This window comes from Quercus suber, unplaced genomic scaffold (genome assembly GCF_002906115.3).
Source record: "Quercus suber isolate HL8 unplaced genomic scaffold, Cork oak 2.0 scaffold_774, whole genome shotgun sequence".
Taxonomy (NCBI): Eukaryota; Viridiplantae; Streptophyta; class Magnoliopsida; order Fagales; family Fagaceae; genus Quercus; species Quercus suber.
In genome coordinates, this window is record NW_027070210.1 from 41,130 (window position 1) to 52,962 (window position 11,833).

At 34.2% G+C, this 11,833-nt stretch overlaps 1 protein-coding gene across 1 annotated transcript; it reads right to left on the reverse strand.

Moving 5' to 3' along the window:
• Positions 1–159: 159 nt before the first annotated feature.
• Positions 160–10,410, reverse strand: LOC112029809 (E3 ubiquitin-protein ligase HOS1). The gene is made up of 10 exons (XM_024062493.2): positions 10,103–10,410; positions 6,869–7,256; positions 6,392–6,526; positions 6,117–6,292; positions 5,221–5,625; positions 4,967–5,125; positions 2,975–3,472; positions 2,341–2,478; positions 925–1,622; positions 160–770 (listed from the first exon to the last, which is right to left on the reverse strand). Exons 1-10 carry the CDS (start codon positions 10,220–10,222, stop codon positions 605–607), a joined length of 2,883 nt encoding a protein of 960 aa, XP_023918261.2. The 5' UTR covers positions 10,223–10,410; the 3' UTR covers positions 160–604.
• Between the last annotated feature and the right edge of the window lie 1,423 nt (positions 10,411–11,833).

Genomic DNA, 11,833 nt, shown 5'->3' on the forward strand with positions numbered 1-11,833 from the left:
TAATTGACCTAAGTGAAAGTGATTTTACTTTTTTTCAAATTCAAATTCAAATTTTAAAAAAATATATGTTACTCCAATCACAACTAGCAATGTCAGCAATTGTGAAAAATAGTTAAGAAAAATGTTCCCTATAACACTACCATGTGGCACTAAGGAGCAACAATGGAAGGACAGCGATGTGTTCCACAAAAATATATTAACACATCTTAGAAAAATGTAGAAAACTACCAAAAAAGAGAGCTTTAACCATTGAATTACCTCAAGAATACAAAATTGTTGCCAACCCTGCACAGATTGTACCCCCAGAAGACTATAAATTGATCTCTAGTCAGTAAGATAAAAAGGAGAAAAGGAAATGACCCGTCAAAGTTTGCATCTCCTTTGCTGAACCATTATAGCAAAACCATAAACCAGTATAGTGTTTACTTGAATGGTTACCCTTCCATGGAAACTGAGGAACTCAAGCAGCATAATCCCTTCACTTGAAGTACCAGACTTCTGTTTCATTACTAGCTCTTGCAGGTTTCTTTTTTTACGGACCATACTAAGAAGCAACAATGGAAGGACAAGGATATCATAAGTTACAAAATAGATAATGCAATCTTCACCTATTGGCAAGTCTTCTGCTTCTTCTCCTTGCGGGAGTTGTATTATAAACCATTCCCATACTTCTCCCTGGACTTTGCTCCTCTTCCTCATCACTGGTTTCATCAGACCTCCATCTTGGCCCACCATTCATATTGCTGTCCTCAACAGTGAAGTCCTTCCCTCTATGGATAAAATTTTAGGAAATTGCATAAATAAGAGTAGGGAAGAAATTACAAGAAAAGAATCACAATTTTCAGCAGCAGCTATCAACTGCAGAAGCAACAAAGCAAGAAAAGATTTAAATAATGTGAGGAGAAATAATAACATAATTTTTACCTCGAAAAGATGTCCATTGGATCATCTGAAGATACCACATTCCAATGTCTACCATCTCTATCAGACTGGCTCCTTTTACCAGACACATTTGTATTCAGGTCCTCTGCATAATCTTTAAACAAGCCATGCTTGCTGCTGGGAGTACTTACCTGATTAGTGGTGACCCTGTATGAATCATGCCGACTAGTATTTTGCAATTGGTTAATAAACCCATTTTCCTCCATTTCTGGCAAGGTGTCCTGGAGATTCCTGTGAGTAGCTTCTTTAATTTCTCTCAAAGGTGAGGCACTGATGGGACTAACCCGACGAGTTCCAGGAGTTACAGTGTCAACCAATTTGAAACCCTTGCTAATGCTATTTAAAGGTTTTAGTCCCCTTTCTGAATTGGTAAGGAAAATTGATGGGGAACCATAGTTAACAAGTTCAGAGCGTTGCTTATGGACGGACCCACGTAGTCTTGTTGGAGTTTCAAAATTTGACGGTCTCAAGAGAGGAATTGTATGGTCTGTGCCCAGAACAAGAGAAGAATTGGTAGACGAGGGAATTAATAAACTGGTCGACCTTGCCTCTTGTACCTCAGCCAGATCAGATTTTGCTGGCACTCCAACTTCTTTGCCAGAATTAACAGCAATTCCAGGCAATTTTCCTGATTTCACTTGCAGCCTCTGGACTTCTGGCAGCAGCTCCATGCTTTTCTCCTGTTTATTACAACAATCTAAACAAATTCAGAAATTTATTGTGATTAAATATATTTTCCTGAACAGTATTGCTTATAGCAGAATATAAACAATATTTGTAACATATACAGGATTTATTATCAGAATCTAACTTGAAGGACCAACTATTTCCCATCTCATATGTGTTATGAATACCTGCAGCTGTGTTCTGTGTAGTGTGCTTAGGAATAGTTTGTTGAATTTCAGTTGAAGTGAACATCCTTTGTCCAAAGCTAAATAATATTGAGAAATTAAAGAAAAGCACAAAGCACTAGTATACAAGAAGCATGCAAAAGCCCTTCCTAAGAGGGTTAGTCAGCTCTTCAGAGAAAGACCATCAAGAAAATTTAAATTGGATACTGCCAAAAAAAAATCTAAAGAACAAATAAGAATAAAATCTTATTTGAACCAAAACACAAAAATTCAAACATCTAACTAAGCCCATGTTGAGCTTGTGAATAGACAGCTCCTTCCCTGAGGAAGTTCTCCTTTGCATTCACACTAAATACACCAAATACATAAAGAGACAATACCTTCTAAGAAAAACCGCACCTTCCCTTCCCCAACCCAACCATCCCTCTCTAACAATCTATAAAATAGACCACCTTTGAACATTCCTTTTACAATCATAGTTCAACCTGAATTGCTCTGCTTTATTCTTAATCCTTGTAGTTAATTCTAAAAAGTTCAAATAACTTACAATCAATCTTTCCCTCCAATCACTTGCAGATCTCATTCTAGATAAAACTTCTTCACCAACAATACTCTTTGTAATAAATTCCTTCTCCAAAGTCTGAAGTTTAAGATCAACTTGGTATGCTTCAGTATACCGATAGCGCTGAAATGATAAACAAAAATATTAGTCAAGAAATCCTTCTAAAACATTTTATTTATTCTAAGATATTATGCCATTATGTTTCAAGAAGCTAAAAAGGAGAGCTCCTTTAATTAACACATAGTCCACTTTTTTCTTTTTTTTTTAACTCCACCATAATAGGTTTTCAGAAACCAGAAGAGGTACTTTTTTTTAGATGGCATTTAATTAATTAATTCATATTCATTTAATTCTAAACCGTCCTCCTTATATTCAATCCATAGACAGATTTTCAGCTTTCATTGTGGATGCCTCAATTTTTCCTGCGATCATAAATCTAAAACTTTTTCACTTATTATCACGTTATAATTTTCAAATTTTAGTTTGATGTTTAGATTTAAGAAAAAATTTTGAAATTGTAGGAGTAGCAATATTTTTATGATCAACAACTTATCAGTGCCAATGTTAGATGATTTATCCAACAAATCAGTCTGAATCAAAATTGAAATCTTGTCAGTACCTGAAGATAGAATACAACAAGAAGACTTCCAGCAGTTGTTGAAGGGTCCTCAATAGCAAAATCTAACAGACACTTATGTATATGTATCTCCTCTTCAGAATTCCATGGCAACTCTATCATTCGATCCACCAAGTTTCTTCGGATACAAAGGCAACAGATTTCAGTTACCAATATCTCCACCCATTGCACCCAACTCCTAAAATCACCTTTAAAATCATGAGAAGTATCCACGGATGGTCCATGCTTCACCTTCTTATCCCTGAATTTGGTGCAGAGCATTCTCTGATGTGTAAATGCTTCAGTCAGAAGTCCACATTCCACCCTCACCCGAACAGCGGTGACAGCCTCACTAAGTGAAACCATTCGTAATCCACCATCACACCCAGACCACCGTAAAACCATCAAGGCCGTATCAGGATTATTCCTTTCTAACAGCACTTGTGCAATCTTAGGATGGATTGCTGGTCCTGAGACCTCTGGAAGAAGGTGACAAGCTTCCTAAGTAATATAATTCATGAAGAACAATTAGCATAAAAAGTGATAATGAGCATAAAGGTATCAAAACACAGGCACCTGCATTCCTTATACAAGAATCCTAGCCTCCAATATGAGGTGGTATCTTGTTTAGCAGTTGCATGCAACCTCTCTCACATGGGGGTGGTCCACATAAGCATGGGACCCATACCCATATGAGAGGGATATTGCATTTTACTGTTACCCAAAAATAAAATGAAATTCTCCCATACAAGTTTAGTGAGATCATTTAATATATGAAATTTTAATCTAACAAAGGTCTTTCCCATTCTTCTTTCTTATGGACAAGGCATAAGGTTTCATTATAAACTAAGATCTAAAATTTCAAATATGTAGGAACTCCAAGAAAAAAGTTTCATCCAATGATCCAATCAAAGAGATCTCTAAAACAAAAGGTCATCAATTTAAGCAGTGAGGCACACCATATCAAACACAAAGGAATGGCATTTCACACATTCAGACTTCGATGTCTCCTGAAACCATCTCTCCAACATCCCAATAACTCCTTTACTAGATTTAGGCATATCACAAGGAAACTCAAATAAAGTAAAACTAACAACCGTAGCTTCCCACAATGCCACAATGCAGAAAGAGATGATTTACTGCTTCTGAGTTGGATGCACCAATCGAAAATAATTTTCTTGCACTTTCTTAGGTTGTAACAATAATATTCTTTTCCTTTTGGCAGAAATTGTAGTAGTTTAATTAGAACATTTTTTTTTTCTTCTTGGGGAGATTTAATAGTTCAATTTGAATTTCATCTTAAGTAAGCAAAGCAAAATGACATATTGAATATAAAGCTCTATATGTAATAATTTGAGCTTAGACAAGCAGCATCAAGAACCAAATCTAAACTCTGGCACATATCTAATTCAAAACTTTCATTAATGCAACTTATTTCCAACTACCTTTCTTCTATGTCAGATCTCCATATGATTAAGCTGCAAGAATTTTTGCTTATTTAGCTTACCTAAGTGCAGAATTTTAAAGCTTTTTCTAGCTACAACTGTACTTTTGCTCAGCTTATTTTTTAAGAAAACAAGCCAACGAAAACAAGCTATACCAAACCAGCAATTAAATAAAACTCACTTTCCAGATTAAAGTAGGTTGTGACTTCCTTTCCCTAGACAATGAAAGAGGCATATTTAACTGCCACTCCAAGAGTGTGGGGACAGGAATTAAAAGGGGGCCAATGAGGCTACGGAACCATAAAGCCCCCAAATTCTTGTGATTTTATAAGGCTAAAGTGCTAAAGAGCATCAAATCTAATTCTGTCCTAAAAGGCATCCAATCCTGATCTAATTGGATGGGGAATTTGGCTTATCCGACTTATCATATAGCAAAATCTGATGTTTAAGGTTCAAATGAATTTGAAACAGTTTGTTTAATGATAAATCAAATGCTTTGACAGAGAGCAAAATGACCATTCAAACTCAATAAGCATCTAAAAAGTGTTACCTGCAGAGCCTCCTCTGTGTGGTCATCCAACAGATAAAAAATTAAAGATTCCAGTAATGAATGCCTGGTTATACTAAAGGTAGCTGCAAAGTCTTCCACAGTGTATCTCCATATTTCATCAGGCATTGTCCAATGTCTATCAAACAGATAATAGAGAAGCTGCTTTAAATTAAGGAAACCAATAAAATCCTGCACAATTACATTTTTTTATGAACAACAGAATCATCCAAAATGAGTGGAAGTACAAAGGATACAATTGCTTGCTTTGCAACCACCAAATCTGAACTTCCCAATAAAAAGAGTATATCAACTGCAGTTCGAAGATTTTCAAAAGGATAGCACCCTGCCACCCCTTCTATCTTAGACCTGAGAATCGACAAGACTCCATCTTTCAGCAAGGACGCAACCTCTGATTCCTCCCCCATTTCCCGCGTATTTCCCTGTTCTATATCAAGATTCATCAACGCATCTTCAATGAACAAGGAACCATCCTGTTTGGTAGGCTCTGAAGAGTTATTTACTGCATCAGGCCATGAACGCTTAATTGCAGCCGATTTCCGTTCACGGACACGAGAATGCCACGATGAAAAATTAGAATATCGAGATTTCACTTTCTCAAGAAATTGATGTCTTATGCACCACATCATAATCTCCATATGCTGAAAAATTAAAATATTGGGAGAAACGATCAATTATATTAAGATATAGAGAAAATGTTATTTACAGTTTAATTGAAGTCCAACCAGACCATAAAATGTTTATTCTGGGAAAACTACAGGTAGCAATCTTGCCACCAAAAAATTAAGGCTGACCAAATCAAAATACATGGCACACTATAACTACAATCTATAAAATTTAATCCCAGCAACTGTGAATTCACATGCTTGGATGGCTTTTCAAAACTGGGCTTTTAAGACTTCTAGCCAATAAAACTATTACTCATTAGTACTACAAAATTAATATCGCATATGAAACATAAATTACATATTTCTTTTGATAAGAAATAAATTTGTTGCCACAATCACCTCAAAGATAATGCATTTAAATATATAGAAACAGGTCAGCCATCAAAGCTAAACCTATAAAGTGTGTGTGTGTGTGTGTGTGTGTGTGTGCACGCACACCACTAAAACTGAATCTTAATTAAAACCTGCTTTGTCTTCAATATGCTCTCTTGAAGGTGGTGTAAGTCATGAAGCTGTGCTGAAAGAGTGTCCTTAAAAGATGACTCCAAAACTTCAAGCACATTGCAAATGCCAGCCAACTGTATGGATAACTTAAGTAGTAAAGTCAGGCTCGTTTTCATTCCCTCTAGTTCCAGATTATCTAATGAAAAATGTTAAGTGCACACCCTGACATTATGGAAAGCATGCACATGGACAAAAAGGGGAAAAAATAGGAATATTTTCAAAATTTTAAGGATACAAATTCCTTGAAGTTCTTTTGCAATGTTTCTGAATGTCCTCTTGCACCAATCCTTAACAACCACTTCATCCAACAAGAAAGCGATGACAGGATCACTGGACACAGCACTTTCATCCATACAAACATCTGTTACATCTGTTAACTCTTTGTTAAAGAAGCATCAACAACCAACAGAATGACAATAAATTTTGATAAAATGACACATCTCAATTAAAATTGGATATCTTGTTCAAGGTATCCACCTTATTATTGTTTTTTCTTTTCAGTCAAAATTCTCAGGGAAAGAAAATAATGACAAAAAAAGAGGATTCACTATTTCATAAGTAATTTTCCTGACAGAAAGTCATAAATCAGGAAAATAGCATTAAAAACACATTTTCTGATAAGTAAAACAAAGATAATAGTATCAAATTTTAATATAATCTATAAGCCTTTGACAAAAAGAAGTAAAGATATCAGTAACACCATAAAGGATACATTGGCATATCAAAGAAACTAAGTTATTCTCCAAGGCAACATCAAACAAAGAATACAGCCGTTGGACATCAGCAGTTAGTTGATTTTCCCCATCTTTCTCTTGAATTCTCTCATCACATCTTTTGGAGATAAGGCCAGCTTCTATGCATTCATGGTAAAGGCGAAGCCGTAGTCTATTGCCATCCATTGGAATTGGGATTCTACAAATAGGGCAAAGATCACACCGTTGACTACACTCTGCACATAAAGAGGCATGTCCACATGAGATCAAAGCATATTCTACATAACGTCCACAGCTTCTCAAGTCTCTAGTAGCCCGACAATGTTCAACTTTTGCTTCATCACACAACTCAAACAGATCAACAGATGCCAAGTGTTCCAATGCTTCCTGAAATTCAAATTAGAAGCTAGGTATAATTTCTCACGAATTAACTACATTACATTCAGCAGAAGTCATTTAATTTTCCTTCTCAATGAAAAACAGCACATGTTATGTTATGTTATACCCCCTATGATGGAAACATGAAAATTGGAAAGGTTAATGGTGTATTGAACTATACACTGTTTATCCATGTTTGCATGGGTACAATCTAGACCCAGAATTCCAGATTGAGATTATCTTCCAGGAAACTCAAAATTATACAAAATGGATTATTCAGTATCAGAGAACTTTGGTTCCAACATTTATATACACCCAGAATTCAACATCAATCAAACCAGATTCCATTCATGCCATTTTCTTCACTCTAAATTAAAGTTCTATCCAAATTTGGACTAATTTATCAAAATAACCTTTTACAAAAGCAAAGAACAAAATCTTAATAACACATCCATGCAAATGAACTGAGGATAGCCTTTCGAAGCACAGATCAAAGCATTTCTAGCAGATGTTTTATCCAATAAAATCTCAAAAAATCATGTTTGGTAAGACTAAAGTTTAGTACTCAACTATAACTCAACCATTCAAATTGGTACAATCTTTCAAACAGCCCTTTTACAAATGTAAAGGACTGGATCTTAGTAGCCCAATCCACGCAAAGGAAGAGTAAATAGCCTCACCATAAACATATCACAATATGCAGGCACATCTCCAGTCCAACTCAATCTCAAAATACATGCTCGCCAAAATTAAAGCTTAAATCCCCAATTCAAAAGAAACCAGCACTCAACCAAACCCTTATACACCTTGCAGACTCTCTCTCTCAAGAAAATAAAAAAAGAAAAATAAAACACACACACACACACACACATGTATATATCTAAGTTAGGTTCAAGTTCAACCTATTATAACTTTTGCTATTAGAATTAAAATAATAATAATAATTGCTATTATATGTACCATCCAACTAACATGAAATATGATGTGCATAATAAGCATGGAGGACATATAATCCAGCAAGGGGTTTGACAAAATATTGAATCAATAAAGTAATTATGTGGTGTAACATTAACAAAGAGTTATACAATGTGTAATTTAAACATAACATTATATATGCATGTGTGTGAGTGTGTGTGTGTATAAAGATTAAAAAACAAAAAGATCATTGAAGCAAAATAAGAATCAAGTACACAAGAGGTACACCTCTCAAGAAGTCACAAACGGAAATTTGAATGAGCAATAAAATCTAAGAAAGAGACACAGTTGATACTGCCCGAATCATTCAGACGGTCATATTATACTATTAAAAGGCAGGTAATTTATGCATCTTATTAAATAAAATATTGCTTAATACTGAAAATTTTATGTAGATTTATTTAAGATGTCTACAAGATAAATACATACATATTGACAACAAAATAGCAATTTAAACCGTAGTAATTTTTTTAAACCAGCAGTCCAACAGTGTTCCAACTTTCGGTTTGCTAAAGAAGGATTAACAAATTTAGCTGGCAAGTTATCATTTCATATCAATGTTTTAAATAATCCACACTACTAAATATTCAACACACTTAGCATTAAAGAAACTCACAGAACTGACTTTCAATTTAATTGAGACAAGCACAAACTAGTTTCAGCTATATGCTTTTCTCTTTCTTTTTTTTTATGTTTTAAAACAAGATGAGGTCAAATCACAGTATATCACATATTTTATCATCTATGATTCCCAACCAAACTAGTTTCAGCTAAATGCTTTTCTCTTTCTTTTTTTTATGTTTTAAAACAAGATGAGGTCAAATCATGGTATATCACATATTTTATCATCTATGATTCCCAACCAAACTGAAGACTATCTTCCTTTAGTAAATTTTAAAATAAAATTGTAGGATAAGTACTTTTTTTTTTATAAGTAAGAAGAGAATATTATTAATAAAAGAATAGCAAGAAAAGCACACAAAGTTCACGGTAGTGAACAAAAGAAAAAAGAAACAAAAAGACATAAGTACTAAATAGTTGAAGCTTAGAATCTCCATAATGTGGGACCTAAGAAAGAAAAAAACTCAAGTAAACATAATACATATATTTGGACATACTTAACATGTAATCTAATTTTTTGATAAGTTGATAATTACATTAGGAGGTGCCAATTGATCTACAAGGCTCTTAGCTACTTAACATATTATCTACTTCCGATACCCTTTACTATGTATTTGATCCTAAAACCCCAAAATATTGTAGTGAGACCACACCAAATAGTTTGTCTAACTGTGTTTCGAAGCGTAATTGATCCTAAAACCCTAATACAAAAAATAGGATTTAATGCTCTATAGTCTGAACAAAATGTAAGGGTCATCACTCAGTACAGGTCCCACCCAAATGGGATCAATAATTTAACAGTGAGAACACGAAATTGTATATGAACACACGTTTGGAACAAACACAGAGAAGAATTGCACTTTACTTCATAGTGTAATAATGGATCCTAAAACCCAGAAATTGCGGCTTAGTTTTCACTAACCATGAGACTTAAAAATAGTTAAGACTTCGTAAACACTTCCATTGCTTTTGGAAGCACAATTTGATCCAGCTTAAGCCCAAAGCAAAAACCCTAACGGATCACTGAAATAACATTTTCAAAACAAAAAACACTTCTAGTGCTTTCGAAGCAAAATTTCGCAGTCACTTCACGTTCCAAAAACAAACAAAAAATACTAACTGGGAAGGAAAAAAAAAAGCGAATGAAAACAGAGAAAAGCAACAGAGAGAGTACGTATTGAAATAATAAAAAAAAAAAAGCTAGAGTGTATGTGAAATTAGATGTGAATGTATAGGGTTAAACCAAAAATAAAGAGTACCTTAACAGCTCGGCTATTGTAGTTAGGTTGTGGAGGCAGAGGAGTTGATTTGGTGGCGGAGGCTGCGGCGGCGTCGGTGGAGGTAGAAGGTGTGGTTGGGCCGTTGAATCTCCGGTCCATTTGTTGGAGACTGTGAGAGCTGATTGATTGATTGTACCAACAAAAACCTAATGAGAGAGAGAGAAATGGGTATGTTTAGGGCTCAGTAGTGAAGGAAATCATTGGTGCTCGTTAACATCAGGAAGCTTGAAAAGAGTGAGAGCCAAAGAATTGGAGGGGTTTTGAAAAAGAGGGGTACCACGGAATGAATTCATTCATATTTTTATCAAACAAAAAATTAAAAATGGTACAGTGAATTGTGGGCCCAACATAGCCCAACCCAGTTGGAGTTTTGTTTGGGCCTGAACCTGCATGGATCGTCAAGATAGTAGGGAATAATTACGTACGGAAAAGCCCTTTAAGGGCCCATAATCTTTTAACTGGTAATTTAATTTTCTCACATCGGGAAGTGGAATTTCTGCCTAATCTTTTCTTTACACTCTTTAGTTAACTTGATAGTTAGGCAGCAGTTAGGTTCAACCACAAGACTCCTTTAGCCTCTTTCGTAACATGTCAACTAGAAGTTAGCATCAAAACTATTATATTCACCTCAATCAACCTTTTTATATTGTGGTATTTTGGGATGTCATCTGATAAAATTCGACCTTTTTTTAATGAGTTTAGACTTAAATGAAATGACATAGTAACTAAGGAGTAGAAAATTAAATATTAGATATTTTATGGGTTTTAATAAATATAGGACAAAGTTTAATTACAAAATTGGTTGTACCTTTAGGCTACAATCTTACTTAATATTTTTTTATTAAAGGTGAATTTTGATAAATCCATTATTGGATTACATCTTCTTCTTATATCCTCTATATTTTGAAGATCAATAGTCATGTCATCAATAAATTGTATAAATTGAAAGTTTTTATAGTTTAAAATTATGCATAAAATATAAACTTATAAATCACATAATGAATAATATTCAATTGGTTTAAAATTTAACATGTATACTAAGAGTGTAAAGAAAATGTAATTCAACTGTTAAATACTTAAATTTTCAAAATATGTAGTAATATTTATTTTATTAATTAAGTTTATAATTTTAGGTTACCACTAATTTTGTTACTAAATTTTGTCTTGGGAATTTTTTTCTCTCACTTAAATTATGAGAGAGAGAGAGAGAGAGAGAGAGAGAGAGAGAGAGGTAGTTTTGACACATATTAATTTAAACCCTTTGACTCCCTTTTTTTGACCGCATCTAAAAAAAAAAAAAAAAAAATTAAATGGATACATGTATAAGGTTTAGGAAGGAAGAATAAAGAAGTGGTCAAATGGGGAGGTGCTTTTTATTGAGTCCTCTCTTCAACCTTTCACAATCAAAGAATTGATTTTTTTTTTTTTCTTTCCGTATTTTCTTCTCCTTATTCCCTTGAATCCCTTCAAATCCAGGCCTCCCCTCATCCAATGAGGCTTTGCGGTGATTTTTCTTTTTCTTTTTTCTTCTTTTGGGACTTCATACATAGATTTTTTTTTCTTTTTTTTTTTTTTGGCTGAATGATAGACATATTAAACTCTTCTCCAATATTTGTTAATCAACTGCTCATGTGCTCCAATGTCCCATCCGTTCCATTCTTCTCTTTTTGTTTCTTTTCGGAACCATGTTTTCACATCAAATGACAGTGT

Coding starts and splice junctions, on each gene's coding strand:
- LOC112029809 (XM_024062493.2), bottom strand. CDS start 10,222: ATGGACCGGAGATTCAACGGCCCAACCACACCTTCTACCTCCACCGAC. Junction 6,293..6,391: donor AAAAGAACTTCAAGGAATTT/GTATCCTTAAAA, acceptor ATTTTTCATTAG/ATAATCTGGAACTAGAGGGA. Junction 5,626..6,116: donor GCATATTGAAGACAAAGCAG/GTTTTAATTAAG, acceptor TTAATTTTTCAG/CATATGGAGATTATGATGTG.